This window comes from Numenius arquata, chromosome 2, assembly GCF_964106895.1.
Source record: "Numenius arquata chromosome 2, bNumArq3.hap1.1, whole genome shotgun sequence".
Taxonomy (NCBI): domain Eukaryota; kingdom Metazoa; phylum Chordata; class Aves; order Charadriiformes; family Scolopacidae; genus Numenius; species Numenius arquata.
The window spans coordinates 131,729,133-131,745,769 of NC_133577.1; the positions used below are offsets into that span (position 1 = coordinate 131,729,133).

Genomic DNA, 16,637 nt, shown 5'->3' on the forward strand with positions numbered 1-16,637 from the left:
TTAAAAGTCCGAATCGGCGTCCAGCAGCTCCGCGTCCACCAGGTTGGTCCGAGAGTGGATGGGGGCCAAGCCGGCCCGTCGGCCGTGAGTCCTCGGACCCCCGCCGCGGGGCAGGGTACCGGGGTCGGGGGGCCAGAGCGGCCCCCCGTTGTGCTGCCGGCCCCCGCTGCTTGGGCCGGGGCTCTCCTCCTCCGGTGACCCGCTCTCGGGGCAGAAGGGGTTGCTGATGAGGTGGAAGACGTTGGCTCTGCGGCGGCCGTCCCACGGCCCCCCAGGGAAGGTGGCTTCGGGCTGGAGCCCCGGGAGGACATCGGGGGAGAAGGTGACCAGGCAGGGCTGGGGGGGCAGCCGGGGCAGGCGAGGGACAGCGCTGGGGGCCGGGGGTGCTGCGGGACCCCCCAAGCAGCGCTCTGGATCCGGGTAGACCTCCTTCTTCTTCTTCCTCCGCTTCTTCTTGCGGGCGCTGCGCTTCTGCAGCTCGGGGGAGACGTCGGCCTCCACCACCCAGAGGTTGGCCCTCTCCTCCGGTGGCACTGCGGGGGACAAGGGGTGGGGGGGTGAGACCTGCCCTGCGCCCCCCCCCCCCCCCCGCCAGCCCCAGCCCCCCATCTCTGCCTCCCCCGCACAGCCCCAACACCCCTCGGCCTGGCTCGTCCCCCCAGAGATGCCCCCACACGGTCCCCAAGGACTTGCCAGGCGTCGCCACGGGTGTCACGGAGACGTCCTGGGGCAGGATAGCCCCTCTCCTGGCCACCATCTTGGTGACGTGCTGGGCCCACGCCGAGGACACGTCGGCCGACGGCTCGTTGATGTCGAACGCTAAACCAGCTGCAACGACATCGGGGGAGCCCCGGTTAAGGGAAGGGGACACTGGGGACCCCCGGGGTGCTGCCGAGGTGGCCCCCTACCCACGGGCACGTACCCACGGGGCCATCATGTGAGACGGTGTGCATGCTGAAGGACAACTCCTGGCCCGGGTCGCGCAGGAGCTCCTTGCGCTTGGAGAAGGCTTTCGCGATCATCTTGCTCTTCTTGATCCTCTTGGGCTGGTCGTCGCTCTGCCCCGTCAGCCTAGGGACACGGCGGGGTCACAGCAGGGACACGGGGGACACGTAACCCCAAGGTATGGCAGGTGGGGGGCACAGGGACCTTCCCCATCTCCCTTCCCTCCTCTGGACGGGGACACCAAGGGCTGGGGACTGCGTTGGATGGGTCCCCCCGGGGATGGAGGTGTCCCACAAACGGGACACGGGGATGGAGGTGTCCCACAAACGGGACACGAGACACCGGCAAAGTGGAAGAGGCCACCCCGCTCCCAAACCGCTGCCCGCTGCGAGTCCACAACACATTGAGCTGATGGACACAACTCTTGGGGACAGCCTCCAACATCTCAGGATGTTGGATGAGGCGGGAAGGGTCACACAGAGCTGGGGTGACATCCCCGGGGGTCCCACCTGCACCAAGTGCGCTTCCAGATGAGCAGGGTGGCCTTGGTCCAGACCCAGGTGCTCATGGAGACGCCGGTGCCGAACATGGCGAAGAGGTTGATCTTCTCCACCAGAAGACTCGGCCGGTTCTTTATCTCGCAGTCCGGGATGGGCTTGTTGGTCTGCGTGGCGATGGTCACGTTGGCCTCACACCTGTGGGGACAGACGGGGGACGGTGGCCCTAAGGAGGGGGACACCCAAGGACGCCCCAGGGCTCTGCAGAGTGGAGATGTGGTGGCCACGCTGGTGGGGGACATGGGGTTCTCCACTCTCCCAACGTCCCCAGCTAAACACGAGGTGCTGGAATGCCACCAGCGTCCCACTCGGTGTCCCCGTCCCACTCACAGGACGTATTCCCGGAAGCTGCGCTCCCACTCCGCCTGGTTGAAGAAGTCGTAGAAGTGGCAGCCAAAAGTGATGAAGACGAAGCCGAAGGCCAAGAAGCCGAAGATGCCTGGAAGAGAAGCGGGACATCCCTGGTTTAGCCCAACCCGAGCGACACCGCGACAAAGATGCCGCACCGGGGCTGTGCCACTCTCACTACAGCTTTGTCCCCCACCACAGCCACCCCTGGGAAGGTGGGATGGGGTTGTCTGGGCTCAGGGGACAAAATGTCCCCGTTCCCACCCAAATTCCGATGGGAATGGTGCCGGTGGAGCCCCGCTTACCCAGCCGCAGCATGGTCTCGTTGATCTTGCTGGCCGCCTTCTCGCTCAGCAGCCCGGGGTGGTTGCTCTTGATGGAGAAGAGCGTCATGACCCCTGAGGTGGAGGAACGAGGTGGTCAGGGTGGGGAGGGACACCCACGGTGGCCCCGTCCCCGCACCGGGGTGAGCCCCCCACCTACCCCGGATGAGGAAATAGCCCCCTACGATGAGGACGAGCCCAATGGGTGCCAGGACGAAGCCGGCCCGGTAGCGGTAGTTCTTGTAGCCCACGAAGCAGATGCCGCTGACAGAGTCACCATCCACCTGGCAGAGATGGGGACAACCGGGGCGGGGGGTCACTTGGCTGCAGCCATCCCTCCCTACGCACATCACCCTGGAAGAGAACCACCAGGACACGGGATGGCGGTCCCGTTACCTGCGCCACAGCCAGGATGGCCACGGTGAGGACGAAGGGGATGGACCAGGTGATGAGGTGGAAGTAGGAGGTCTTGCCCAGCAGCGGCTGGTAGGTGGTGCCCAGCGCCTTGAAGGAGGTGTGCCAGGCGTAGGTCAGCATGACGAACCAGATGACACCCGACATCAGCGAGTAGTAAACGATGACGAAGATGATGACGCAGGAGAGCGTCTCGTTGGAGCTACGGAGGGAGATGAGACAGGAGCATCACCAACCTCCACGAGGGGACAGGGCGAGGAAGGGGGTCTCTCCTACCCCAGGAGCGGAGCATCCTCCATCCTCCCAGTTAACCCCAAGAGCCCTCCTTGACCCCCGGGACACCTCTTGGGCATGTGGCCGCGGTGGGATGGGGAGGAAGGTGACACATACGTGGGTTCCCCCAGCCGCATAGTGCCGTCGGCCCGGCACACGATCTCATCGCGGGCGCCATCCATGAACTGGGCCAACCAGCCGATGCTGCCCACGAAGAAGCAGGCGTTGACGTAGAAGAGGATGACGGCGGGGTAGCGGTTGGAGTTCCTCCAGTCGGCGACAAACGTGGCCTGGCAGTGGGGGAGGGAAAAGGGACAGCTTGATGCCCGGGTCGCCTTTTGGGGGACACCTCCTCGCGTCCCCCCCGTCCCGTATCTCACCAGGGTGAAGAAGGTGCAGAAGATGGTGACGGAGCTGAAGGCGGCGATGTAGACGTGCATCTCGCGGTGCTCCTTCTCGGTGAAGAGCGGGTTCTGGCACTGGATGCCGCAACCCTCCACGTCCTCGTACCAGCTCTTGGGGTTGTCCGTCCGCACCAGCGGCGCCTCGCACTGCCCCGAGCTGTTGAACTTGATGTTCTGCACCTCGTTCTGCCAGAGAAGAAGGAAGGGCCATGAGGAGGAGGAGGAGGAGATGAAGGCTGGGCTGCCAGGGTGGACATCGGTCCCCCACGGAGGGTTGGGGACAGCTGGCATTTCCCCATGGGGATTTGGAGCCGGTGGCAGCACGGTGGGGTGTCTCCACCGTGTCCTCCCCCAACATCCTTCTCTGTAAATCGGAGAGACAGGGATTTGATGGGTGGACAGCTGGGTGGGTGAGGAATTGGTTGGATGGTTGCATCCAGAGGGTGGTGGTCAATGCCTCAATGTCCAGATGGAGATCCGTGACAAGCGGTGTCCCCCAGGGGTCCGTACTGGGACCAGCACCATTCGATATCTTCATCAATGACATGGACAATGGGATGGAGGGCACCCTCAGCAAGTTTGCCAACGAGACCAAGCTGAAGGTGCAGTGACGCGTCTGAGGGACAGGATGGCATCCAGAGGGACCTGGACAGGCTGGAGAAGTGAGTCCCTGTGAACCTCATGGGGTCAACAAGGCCAAGGGCAGGGTCCTGCCCCTGGGTGGGGGCAGCCCAAGCACAAATCCAGGCTGGGTGGAGAATGGCTGGAGAGCAGCCCTGAGGAGAAGGACTTGGGGGTGTTGGTGGATGAGAAGCTCAACACGAGCCGGCAACGTGTGCTGGCAGCCCAGAAAGCCAACCCCATCCTGGGCTGCATCCCCAGCAGCGTGGCCAGCAGGGCGAGGGGGGGATTCTGCCCCTCTGCTCCGCTCTGGGGAGACACCCCCCAGTGCTGCCTCCAGCTCTGGGGCCACCAACATCAGAAGGACATGGAGCTGTTGGAGCGGGGCCAGAGGAGGCCCCGGAGATGCTGGGAGGGCTGGAGCCCCTCTGCTGTGAGGACAGGCTGAGAGGGTTGGGGGGGTTCAGCCTGGAGAAGAGAAGGCTCCGGGGAGACCTTGGAGCCCCTTCCAGTCCCTAAAGGGGGGGGCTCCAGGAAAGCTGGGGAGGGACTCTGGATGAGGGAGGGGAGCCCTAGGAGGAGGGGGAAGGGTTTGACACTGAAAGAGGGGAGATGGAGCTGAGATGTGGGGAAGAAGTTCTTTGCTGTGAGGGTGGTGAGAGCCTGGCCCAGGTTGCCCAGAGAAGCTGTGGCTGCCCCATCCCTGGAGGGGTTCAAGGCCAGGTTGGAGGGGGCTTGGAGCAACCTGCTCTGGTGGGAGGTGTCCCTGCCCAGGGCAGGGGGTGGCACTGGGGGGGCTTTAAGGTTCCTTCCCACCCAAACGGAATTCCCAACTCCGCGATTGCCCCCGCCCCGTACCGGGCATCCCTCGGGGAAGCGGTCAGGAGTGCACTTGAGGAAGTCCGGCCAGCCGCGCTCGCGCTCCACGATGGTGCACGGTGCCCGGGTGGCCTGGCAGAGGGTCTGGCTGGGCAGCTCCACCTGCCCGTCCTCGCACTTGGGCATGTAGACGGCGCAGAGCAGGGGCTGGATGACGTCCCAGCAGCGCGGGGCGTTGCGCAGGCCTGCGGGGACAGCGGGGACGGCGCCGTCACCACCACCCCCCCCCCCCGGGGCAGACCACCCGCGTCGTACTGTGTCCGTCCCGTCCCGTCCCCCCCCCAGGGACGTGGGGCAGGGGATGTGGTGCTGCTCGGCACACGCATTGGCCGGACCCCTCTATAAGGCCTCTGGGGCACCGGGTCTGTCCCCAGGTGCTCCCCTGCCCTATGGGGCTCAGCCCTGCTCCCCCGCTATACAGCTGTAATCTATACTGTGCCCACCTGCGCTCCCCCGCTATACAGCTGTAATCTATACTGTGCCCACCTGCGCTCCCCCGCTATACAGCTATCTATACTGTGCCCACCTGCGCTCCCCCGCTATACAGCTATAATCTACACTGTGCCCGCCTGCGCTCCCCCGCTATATGGCTATAATCTACACTGTGCCCACCTGTGCTCCCCCGCTATACGGCTATCTACACTTTGCCCACCTGCGCTCCCCCGCTATACAGCTGTAATCTATACTGTGCCCACCTGCGCTCCCCCGCTATACAGCTATCTATACTGTGCCCACCCGCGCTCCCCCGCTATACAGCTATAATCTACACTGTGCCCACCTGCGCTCCCCCGCTATACAGCTATCCTCTACACTGTGCCCACCTGCGCTATCCCGCTATACAGCTATCTATACTGTGCTCACCTGTGCTCCCCCGCTATACAGCTATACTCTACACTGTGCCCACCTGCGCTCCCCCGCTATACAGCTATCTATACTGTGCTCACCTGTGCTCCCCCGCTATACAGCTATACTCTACACTGTGCCCACCTGCGCTCCCCCGCTATACAGCTATACTCTACACTGTGCCCACCTGCGTTCCCCCGCTATACGGCTATAATCTACACTGTGCCCACCTGCGCTCCCCCGCTATACAGCTATAATCTACACTGTGCCCACCTGCGCTCCCCCACTATACAGCTATAATCTACACTGTGCCCACCTGCGCTCCCCCGCTATACAGCTATAATCTATACTGTGCCCACCTGTGCTCCCCCGCTATACAGCTATAATCTACACTGTGCCCACCTGCGCTCCCCCGTTATACTGCTCCCCCTCTATACCATACATACCCCTGTGCCCAATCCCAGTCCCCTACTATGCTGCTCCCCCTCTATACTGTGCCGTGTCCCACTATACTGCTCCCCTCTACACTGTACCCCACCCCAGTCCCCTGCTCGCCCCTCTCTGTTGTACCCAAGCCCCCTCTATACTGTACCCACCCCCATCCCCCGCTATACTGCTCTCCTCTATACTGAACCCACCCCCAGTCCCCTGTTACAGGGTTTTCTATGGTGTACCCATCCCTTGTCCCCCACTATACCGCTCCCTTCCATACTGTACCTATCCCCAGTCCCCTGCTATACTGCTCCCCTCTATACTGTACCCACCCCCAACCCCCGCTATACAGTTTTCTATACTGTACCCATCCCCAATCCCCTGCTATACTGCTCCCCCTCTATATTGCACCCACCCCCTGTCCCCTGCCATAGTTTTCTATACTGTACCCATCCCTCGTCCCCCGCTATATGGTTCTCTATACTGCACCCACCCCCGCCAGGCCCCTGCCACACTGCTCCCCCTCTGTGCCGTACCCAAGCCCCCTCTATACCTTACCCACCCCTTCTCCCCCTCTATAGCGCTCCCCGGCCCCCTCAGCCCCCCCCAACCCCACTCCCCGGCTACACCGCGCTGGGCCGTGGAGGGGGGGGGGGGGGGGCGGTTCGGGGCCCCCCCCCCCCGCCTTGTCCCCTCTCCGTACCGGACCAGAGCAGGAGCTTTCCGTGAGCCTCCTCCTGCGAGGCGGAGTCGGCGGCCAGCAGCGTGGAGGTGGCGGCGTAGGGCAGGGCCGAGCCCAGGCAGGCACCGTAGCGGAGCCGTTCGCAGGGCGCGGGGCGACGGCAACGCTCGGGAACGGCCGAGGAGTTGAGGAAAGGGGCGGCGGGGCAGCGGCGGCCGCCCAAGGCCAGCGCCATGCCCAGCGCCAGCGCCCACCGCCACCCGCCGCCCTGCGCCGCCATCCCGGCCCGCACCGGCCCTAAGCGGGCGGCCCGGCCCCGGCCCCCGCCATGCCCCGACGCCCTTTGTTGAGCTCGCCGGGAGCGGAGCGGGGCCGCTCCTCCTCCTCCTCCTCCTCCTCCTCTTCCCTCAGCGCGGCCCGGCCCGCCACGGCCCCGCGCCCCCCGCCGGGGCGGGCTGAGGAGAGGCGGCGCGGCGGGAAGGGGGGCGGCCCGCTTTGGAGGGGAAAAGTGGCTTTTTGTGAGGGAAAAAGTTACTTTTTTTTTTTTTTTTTTTTTAACGGGCAGGGAAGGGGACGAGTTTTTGAGGGAAAAGTTGCTTTTCGTGAGGAAAAAAAGTTAACTTTTTTTCGAAGCGGGTAGGGAGGGCATGATTTTTAAGGAGGAAAGTGGCTTTCTGTGAGGAAAAATTACTTTTTTTAACGGTCAGGGAAGGGGACGAGGATTTTTTGGGGAAAAGCGGCTTTCTGTGAGGAAAAAAGTTACTTTTCTTCGAAGCGGGCGGGGAGGGGGCGAGATTTTGAGGAGGAAAGTGGCTTTCTGTGAGGAAAATCGAAGCGGGCAGGGAGGGGACGAGTTTTTGAAGGAAAAGTAGCTTTTTGTGAGGAAAAAAGTTACTTTTTTTTTCGAAACGTGCAGGGAGGGGACCTGTTTTTGAGGGAAAAGTAGCTTTTCGTGAGGAAAAAAGTGACTTTTCTTCGAAGCGGGTAGGGAGGGCATGATTTTTGAGGAGGAAAGTGGCTTTCTGTGAGGAAAATCGAAGCGGGCAGGGAGGGGACGAGTTTTTTGAGGGAAAAGTGGCTTTTTGTGAGGAAAAAAATTACTTCTTTTTCGCAGCGGGTAAGGAGGGGATGAGTTTTTGAGGGGAAAAGTGGCTTTTTGTGAGGAAAATCGCAACGGGCAGGGAGGGGACGAGTTTTTTGAGGGAAAAGCGGCTTTTTGTGAGGAAAAAAGTTACTTTTTTTCGAAGGGGGTAGGGAGGGGATGAGTTTTTGAGGGGGAAAAGTGGGGTTTTGTGAGGAAAAAATTTGGGTTTTTTTTTGTAACGGGCAGGGAAGGGGATGAGTTTTTGAGGGGAAAAGTGGCTTTTTGTGAGGAAAATCGAAGCAGGCAGTGAGGGGAGGAATTTTTGAAGGAAAAGTAGCTTTTCGTGAGGAAAAAAAGTTACTTTTTTCGAAAGGAGCAGGGAGAGGACGCGTTTTTGAGGGGAAAAGTGGCTTTTTGTGAGGAGAAAAGTTACTTTTTTTTTCCGAAGGGGGCGGGGGGGACGGGTTTTTGAGGAGGAAACTGGCTTTTTGCGAGGAAAAAAGTTACTTTTTTTCGAAGGGGGAAGGGAAGGGACGAGTTTTTGAGGAGGAAAGTGGGGCGTTGAGCGAGGGATGGCGCTCAGGGAGGAGGGAAGAGGGTTGTTATCCCGAGGGGGGAGTCCGGAGGAGGGGAGAGTTGGTTTTTGGGGGGGAAAACGTTGGGTTTTGTGAGGGAAAAGTTGGTTTTGAGGGGGAGAAGTCGCTTTCGGGAGGGGAAATGTTGCTTCGGAAGGGGGAGGAGTCGCGTTTCTGGAGGAGGAGGGTTGTTTTTTTTTTCCGAGAGAAGTTGGGTTTGGAGAGATTTGGAGAGAGGGAAGTTGGGTTTGAGGGGGGAAAGCTGCTTTTTGAGAGAGAGAAATCGGGTTTGGGGGAAGATAAAAGTAGGTTCGAGGAGGAGAAAGTTACTTCTGAGGGGTAAAGTCGCTTTTGGGGCAGAGAAGTCACTTTTTTGAGGAGAAAAGTTTGTTTTCTTAGGGAGATAAGTCACTTTTAGGGGAGGAAAGCCGGATTTGAGGGGGAGACGTAACTTTTTTCAGGGGGAGACTTGCTTTTTGGGACGGAAGAGTCACTCTTTGGAGAAGAAAAAGTTGCCTTCGGGGAAGAGAAGCCACTTTTGGGGGACAAAAGTTGCTTTTTAGGGACAAAAGGCACTTTATTGGGAGAGGGAAGTTTCTTTTTTAGGCAAAAAAAGTCACTTTGGGGGGTAGGAAGGTTACTTTTTGGAGAGGAAAAGTCGCTTTTTGGAGGAGAAAGGTTGCCTTTGGGGAAGACAAGCCGCCTTTGGGGGGACAAAAGACAGTTCTAGGGGACAAAAGGCACTTTATTGGGAGAGAAAAGTTTCTTTTGGGCAATAAAAGTAACTTTTTTGGGGAAGTTACTTTTAGGGGAAGTCACTTTGCCGAGAGAAAAGTTGCTTTTTGGGGAAAAAAGTTACTCTTTGGGGGGAGGAGAAGTCACTTTAGGGGGACAAAAGTTACTTTTGGGGGGAATAAAAGTTGATTTTTGGGGACAAAAGTTACTTTTTTGAGGATGAAGTCACTTTTGGGGGGGAGAAAAGCTGCTTTTTGGGAACAAGAGTCACTTTTGGGGGAAGAAAAGCTGCTTTTTGGGAACAAGAGTCACTTTTGGGGGGAGAAAAGTTACTTTTTTTGAGGAGGAAGTTCCTTTGGGGGGACAAAAGTCACTTTTTGAAGAGAGAAAAGTTGCTTTTTGGTCACTTTGGGGGGGGAGTGCAACCACTTTTGAGAGAGAACTTGCTTTTTGAGGAAGAAGCAGCTCTTTGGAGGAAAAGTTTTGGGGAGGAAAAGTAATTTTGGGGTGGGGGAGATATCAGTTTTCAGGGGGAGGCGTCATTTTTCGGGGGAACGATCACTCTCGGGGGGAGAAATTGCTCTTTTGGGTGAGGAGTCACATTTGAGGCGGGGGGGGTGGTGGGGTGGGGTGGTGAGGTTGCTTTTTGGGGAAAGAAAACCTGCTTTTAGGGGTAAGAGCACATGAAGGGCCGGGCGCTGGGCTGCGTCCCGACTCCCTCCGCGGCGGCGGCGGCGGCGGGGAGGGGGGGGGCAGTGCCGGGGGGACCACCCAGCCCGAGGAGAAGGGAAAAAAGAATTTAAAAAAAAAACAAAACCCCAAAACAACAACAACAACAACAAAAATCTCCACCCACGCTTTGCGACAGCTCCGAAAAGCGAGGCCGGAGCCTGTGACGCTGGGGGGGGGGGGGGGGAACAGAAGCACCACCCCCCCCCCAGCTTTGCACCCCAGGCTTTTCGCCGGGGCAGAGGAGGGAGGAATGTGTGTCCCCCCCCCCAACCTTGTTTTTGGGGTATTAACGTTTGTTTTCCTCACAGCCGACCGCCACCAGCATAATACCGTTGAGATGATGGGGGGCGCTGCGTGGGAAGGGGCTGGCCTTCACCCTGTAACCCCCAAATCCATGGCATTGTGTGTGTCCCCCCCTGTGGCGTTGTGTGTCCCCCCCCCACCAGCTACTGGAGCAGCCCCCCGCCCGGCGCGGCAGAGATCGCGGGGCCCGGCCTCATCTCTCTTTATTCTCCATGGGGGAACGTCACAGCCCGACACCCACCCCTCAGGAGGGGACACAGGACTGCGCCTGTCCCCTCCTCTGCGCAGAGGGGTCCGAGCCCCCCTCCCGGGGCAGAGACGGGACCCCCACTCTCGGCTAACAAAGCCCCCCCCCCCCCCCCGTGGGTCAGCCTTGGGCAGGATGTCCTCCTGGCCCCGTCTCCTTCCAGGGTGGCCACGTGGGCGACGGTTCCTCCTCACGGCCGGTGAGCGAAGCCCTCGGCTGTCCCCAAGGGAGGCGACGGGGTTGGTGGCACCCAGCCGTGGGGGGGGGGGGGCAAACGCCCCCAGTCCTGGGGGCCAGCCTTGCCCCGGGCGAAGGCAGCTCGGTGCGTGGACGGACAGACAGACACATCTCCAGCACAAGAGGAGATTGGGAGGGGACGTCCGAGTGCAACCCCGCTTCGCGCACAACCCGTCACCAGCTCTCAGTCCCCAGGACGGACGGACGGACGGACGGACAGGCAGACAGACAGACAGACAGACAGCAGTTCACCGGGGCTGGGTTCAGTCCCCCAAACGGGGCGCACAGCAGCGCGGCACGTCCCGGCTCTCGCACCGGCTGTCCAAGGCACAGAGTCCCCAGCGTCCCCGCGCGTCCCTCACCGCAGCGCAGCGGCCACCACGAGGTGTCCACAGCCCTCTCCAACCTCCCTCTTCTTCGGCAAAGCCCCTTCGGCTCTTCCTACGGATCTGGGGTTTGGAAAGTCACCGTTGAGGTCCCCCGAGCCGCCACTGCGCCACGGGGACAGACGGATGGAGGGACGGACGCCGGTACCGCCGCGACGTGCCGGGGGCTCAGTACCAGGGGTCTGCCCGGTGCTGCTGGTTGTAGAGCTGGAGCTTGATCTGGTCTCTGATCTGGTTGATGAGGATCTGAGCCAGCAGGATGCCCACCAGCTGCAGGAGAGGAAGAAGACCGAGAAGAAGATGATGAGAGGAAGATGAGGGACGCCAGGCAGCGTCACCCCACCGTCCTACAAGCAGTTCACACAGCTCCAGGTGAGGACCTGCCCAACATCTGCACGGCTCCCCCAAACCCTGCCCCGACTCGCCTGGGGGTTGCAATTAGACGCGTCGTTAAGGCAACTCCCAAACGAGGTGGAGCTGTGGGAAGGTCCCTTCTCCCCCCCCCTCTCCCCCGACCCATCCCTGGGGAGGGGGGGGGACACACTATAGCCCCGGTACCTGTGGGACGGCCAGCCCCAGGGCGATGCCCCCCAGCAGGAAGAGGTTGCTGTGGATCCAGTTGACCAGGGTGTCGATGCAGCCGTTGGTGTAGATGAAGGCGCTGGCCTCCAGGTAGCTCATGGCCTGCATGCCCTGCCCGCACATGGTGTTGATGACAGCCTGCGGGGGTAGGGGTGGGGTGGGGAGACACAGGTCACAGAGGGGCTGGGGACAAAACGCACTGGGCTGGAAGTGGGGGGTCCTGCCTCTTGGGGGGCAACCGGGACCTCTGCACCACTCAGGGTTGTTCCCTTTGGTGTTCCCATCCCTCCACCGCTGGGCTCCATTAAATGCCATGAAAAGGGGTGACACCAGGGGGTGGCAGGGTCCCCCCAGGATGCCCGGGGTTCCCCCCCCCCCCAGACGCTGTCCTCACCTCCTGGGCATCCCGCAGGCAGCAGGAGAAGGGGACGGAGCACCGCTCCCGGCTGGGGTTGGCGGCGGTGCAGTTGAAGTACATGTTCCGGGACCAGTCCTTGTAGGAGATGCCGCCGCAGCAGCTGAACTGCGGGGAAGGACATGGCGCTCAGTGAAGGGGGGGGCACCCCCAACCAGCGATCCCCTCCCAGCGGTTTTAGTAGGCCCTACATAAACACAGGCTTCAACATAGACACTGAGGGGTGCTTCTTCCCGTCCCCCTTTTCATCCAGCTCTTCACCGTGAACATCAAATCCTTGTGGAGGAGCCGCCAAATGTTCTCCACCAGGAGGAGGCACCCAATTTTCTCAACCGGGGGGGGCCACCCAACCTTCTTGACCAGGAGGGTCCACCCAACGTCCTCAACCAGGAGGAGGCACCCAACCTTCTTGACCAGGAGGGGCCACCCAACGTCCTCGACCAGGAGGAGGCACCCAACCTTCTTGACCAGGAGGGGCCACCCAACGTCCTCGACCAGGAGGAGGCACCCAACCTTCTTGACCAGGAGGGGCCACCCAACGTCCTCGACCAGGAGGAGGCACCCAACCTTCTTGACCAGGAGGGGCCACCCAACGTCCTCGACCAGGAGGAGGCACCCAACCTTCTTGACCAGGAGGGGCCACCCAACATCCTCGACCAGGAGGAGGCACCCAACCTTCTTGACCAGGAGGGGCCACCCAATGTCCTCGAGCAGGAGGAGGCACCCAACCTTCTCAACCAGGATGGGCCACCCAACCTTCTTGACTGAGGGGGGCCACACAACCTTCTCGACCAGAGGAGGCACCCAACATCCTCGACCAGGAGGGGCCACACAACCTTCTTGACCAGAGGGGGCCACCCAATGTCCTCGACCAGGAAGAGGCACCCAACCTTCTTGACCTGGGGGGCCACCCAACCCCCAACCTTCTTGACCTGGGGGGCCACCCAACCTCCCCAGCCTGGCGGAGACCATGGATTTATGGCAAGATCCAAGACCCTGAAGCCCGACCCGCAAGTGGGGACATTCCCTTGTCCCTTGGAGGGACATCCCAGCCCCCCTCCCACCACACACCTCCTTCTGCCCAAAGTCGATGAGGTTCTGCAGGTCCAGGTCATCCCGGTAATGCACGATGGCACCGTTGATGATCTCGCTGACCTTCCCGCGTGCCTGCCGGGTGGACACACCACGGGGGGGTGACATCAGCAAGGTTGTCACCCAGCGGGACAAGTTGAGGGTCATTGAGACACCACCCCCCCCCCCAACACCGCTGTGGTACCTTATCAGAGAAGACGAAGCCCAGCACGCCGGCGGCCAGCTGCAGGAGGAAGACGATGGTCAGGCAGATGGAGAACTGCGGAGGAGAGGAACGTGATGGCATTGGGGTGGGGGGTCCACAGGAGTGACACCACCACCACCACCACCCCCCCCCCGCCCCGTTCCTGTCCCCCGTCCCCGTGTCCTCACCGTCTGCAGCAGACAGATGTTCTCCCGCAAGGAGCCCACGCAGCCGCAGAAGGTGATGAGGAAGGTGAGGACGCCGACCACCACCAGCAGGATGGCGGGGTCCACCGCCAGGCAGGCCAGCGCCGCCTCTGCCGCAGCCAGCCGTCACCGCCGCTGTCCCCCTCCCCACCCCGGCACCGTGGACCCCCGCTCCCCCCCGGGGTGTCCCTCGTCACCCCCGAGCCTCCCCCCCCCAACCTCACCTGCGTGCTTCAGCAGCCGGGCGTAGACCCCCACCGCCACCATCACCATGGAGATCATCTGCAGAGCGGGACGGGGGGGGACACGACACTGTGAGCCCCCCCCCTCCCGCTCTGGGGGTCCCCTGCATGAACACCCCCCCCTCCACCACCCCCACCCACCCCCCCCCGGGGGCACCGGAGATGGACCCGCTGCCTCGGTTTCCCCTCGTCACCCACCCCCCCGCAGCGGGATTGCGGTGACATCCTTCTAAAAAATTCCCATCCCGCCAAACACCCCCCCCCCAAAAAACACCCCCTTCCCCCCCCTCCAAAAAATAAAACAATAAAAAGCAACCCCCAAAACATAAAAAACCTAAAACATAAGGAAAAAAAATCACCTAAAGCATTCAAAAAAATCCCTCGAGACATCAAAAAATCCATGAAAACTTTTGAAAAAAGTCACTCAAAATGTTAAAAAATCACTTAAAATGTTAAAAAATCACTCAAAATGTTAAAAAATCACTCAAAATGTTAAAAAATCAGCCAAAATGTTAAAAAATCAGCCAAAACGTTAAAAAACAACCCCAAAAACCCCCCATTAAAATCTCTCCAATCATTAAAAAATACCCCAAAACATAAAAAAAGTCCCTCAAGACATTACAAAATTAAAAACCCCCTCAAAACCTAAAAAAAAAAAACCCAAAAAAGCGTTAAAAAAAAAAAAAAATCAGGCAAAACGTTTAAAAAAATCCCTCGAAACATTAAAAAAAATCCCCCCAAACAGAAAAAATCCCTCAAAATGAAAAAAAAATTAAAAAACATCAAAAATTGAAAAAAAAAAAGATTTTAAAAAAATCCCCCGAAACGTAAAAAAAAAAAATCCCCCCAAACATAAAAAGTCCTTCGAAACATTAAAAAAATCCCCCAAAACTTAAAAGTCCCTCAAAGCATTAAAAAATTAAAAAAAAATAAAAACCCTCAAAACATAAATTAAAAAAAAAAAATTTAAAAAAATCAGTCAAAACATTTTAAAAATCCCTCGAAACGTTTAAAAACTACCCCAAACCACACAAAATCCCCCAAAGCTTGAAAAGGAAAATTAAAAAAAATTTAAAATTCCTCAAAACATTACAAAATAAAAAAGAAACATTTTAAAAAACCCTCAAAACATCCGAAAATAATTAAAAAATAAAATTTAAAAAAACCAGTCGAAACATTAAAAGAAACACCCCAAAACATTAAAAAAAAAAATATCCCTCGGAACGTTCCAAAAATCCCCCCAAACATTTAAAAAAAATCCCCCAAAACGTTTAAAAATCCCCCAAAATGTCTAAAAATCCCCCAAAACGTTTAAAAATCCCCCCCCCCAAAAAAAAACCCCCAAACCCATAGAAAATCTAATCCCGGCGGGGGGGGGGGGCGGACACCCCCGAAGGGCTGTGACACCCCAAAGGGTGGGGTCTGGCGAGTGCCACCGTGAGCAAGGGGGACCCCAAAATCCCTCGGGGGGTGGGGGGACACGGCTCCCCCACCCCCCCCCAGGCGATAAGGGGGGGTCCCGGGGGTGGGGACAGTCTCAGGGTCCGGGGGTCCCCAAGGGGTGTTTGGGGATGGGGGGGCTTCCCCCCCCCCCCCCCAGTGACCCCCTCGGGGATGGGGGTTGCCGGGGGGTTCAGGGATTGGGGGGGGGGGGGGGTGTCCCAGGGGGATTTGGGGATGGGGGGGTTCCCGGTGACCCCCTCGGTGGTCCCAGGGGTCCCGGTGGGGTTCGGGGATGGGTGGTCCCAGGCAGCCCGGGGCTGGGGACAGTCCCAGGGTCCGGGGGTCCCGGGGGGGTTCGGGGACGGGGGGGGTTCCCCCGGTGACCCCCTCGATAATGGGGGTCCCAGGGGGTCCGGGCATGGGGACAGTCCCGGGGGTCCCGGTGGGGCTCGCGGATGGGGAGGGTCCCCCCGGTGACCCCCTCGGGGGCGGGGGTCCCGGGGATGGGGACAGTCTCAGAATCGGGGGGTCCCCCCAGTGACCTCCTCGACGATGGGGGTCCCAGGGGGTCCGGGGATGGGGGGGTCCCCGATGACCCCCTCGGGGGTCCCAGGGGGTCCCGGTGGGGTTCGGGAATGGGGGGGGTGGGGGGGGTGTGTATCTCCCCCGTGACCCCCTCGAGGATGGGGGTCCCGGGAATGGGGACAGTCCCAGTGCTCGGGAGGGGGGTGGTGGTCCCGGTGATGGGGGTGTCCCCGGTGACCTCCTCGAGGATGGGGGTCCCGGTGAGACCCCCCCCCCCCCCCGCTGTCACTCACCCAGAAGAGCATGTTGAAGAAGAAGAGGACGTACTTCACCCCCGGGCTGACGAAGGAGAAATCGTCCCCGTGGGGACCCCGACCCCCCACCGCCCTCCTCGCCATGGCCGAGCCCAACCGAACCGGACCGAAGGGAACCGAACCGTGACGAGCCCGACCGAAGGGAGCCGAACCCACCCGACCCCAACGGAGCCCACCCGATCACTGAACCGCCGGACTCCCACTTCGCACACCCGAGCGGGGTAACAGCCCGCCCCTCTCCCTTCTCTACCCGCTCATTGGTCCGTCTGCCTCACTCCGCCTTCCCATTGGTCGCTCGCCCCGTCGCTCAGCCGCCGCCCTTCCCTTCTCCCCGCTCCCCCCCCCCCCCCGAGCGCGGGGTGTCGCCGCCGCACCTGTTCGCGGCGCCCCGCCGCCTTAAAGGGACAGCGCACCCCTGTTTTCAACCACGTGATGAGACGAGACAGGCCGAGCCCGCAGCCCCGCCTTCCCCCAAAATTGCCCGAATCGTGCTGTCCCTCCCCCAGAGACCCCCAGCCCTGGGGAAGGGGGGGGGGGGGGGAGGGGGGAGGGGGAATGTTACATATTGTAATTAATGTAATTATAATTAATAATTGATTCTGCCTGGGGTAACA

General features: G+C 60.1%; 2 protein-coding genes across 2 annotated transcripts; both read right to left on the bottom strand.

Annotated features, from left to right (window-relative positions):
• Positions 1 to 7,001, bottom strand: SMO (smoothened, frizzled class receptor). The gene is made up of 12 exons (XM_074168965.1): positions 6,743 to 7,001; positions 4,744 to 4,949; positions 3,241 to 3,450; positions 2,978 to 3,150; positions 2,570 to 2,789; positions 2,334 to 2,457; positions 2,156 to 2,248; positions 1,833 to 1,941; positions 1,455 to 1,640; positions 923 to 1,071; positions 694 to 828; positions 1 to 533 (listed from the first exon to the last, which is right to left on the bottom strand). The coding sequence occupies exons 1-12, from the start codon at positions 6,999 to 7,001 to the stop codon at positions 1 to 3; spliced, it is 2,397 nt and encodes a 798-aa protein (XP_074025066.1).
• Positions 7,002 to 11,188: 4,187 nt separating this feature from the next.
• TSPAN33 (tetraspanin 33) lies at positions 11,189 to 16,233 on the bottom strand. Its single transcript, XM_074169022.1, has 8 exons — positions 16,003 to 16,233; positions 13,724 to 13,781; positions 13,482 to 13,609; positions 13,294 to 13,368; positions 13,089 to 13,184; positions 12,013 to 12,125; positions 11,579 to 11,756; positions 11,189 to 11,290 (listed from the first exon to the last, which is right to left on the bottom strand). Exons 1-8 carry the CDS (start codon positions 16,105 to 16,107, stop codon positions 11,189 to 11,191), a joined length of 855 nt encoding a protein of 284 aa, XP_074025123.1. The 5' UTR covers positions 16,108 to 16,233.
• Positions 16,234 to 16,637: the final 404 nt, after the last annotated feature.

Coding starts and splice junctions, on each gene's coding strand:
- SMO (XM_074168965.1), bottom strand. CDS start 7,001: ATGGCGGCGCAGGGCGGCGGGTGGCGGTGGGCGCTGGCGCTGGGCATG. Junction 3,151..3,240: donor TCTGCACCTTCTTCACCCTG/GTGAGATACGGG, acceptor CCCCACTGCCAG/GCCACGTTTGTCGCCGACTG. Junction 829..922: donor CTCACATGATGGCCCCGTGG/GTACGTGCCCGT, acceptor ATGTCGTTGCAG/CTGGTTTAGCGTTCGACATC.
- TSPAN33 (XM_074169022.1), bottom strand. CDS start 16,107: ATGGCGAGGAGGGCGGTGGGGGGTCGGGGTCCCCACGGGGACGATTTC. Junction 13,610..13,723: donor CCGGCTGCTGAAGCACGCAG/GTGAGGTTGGGG, acceptor TGGCTGCGGCAG/AGGCGGCGCTGGCCTGCCTG. Junction 13,185..13,293: donor GCTTCGTCTTCTCTGATAAG/GTACCACAGCGG, acceptor TCCACCCGGCAG/GCACGCGGGAAGGTCAGCGA.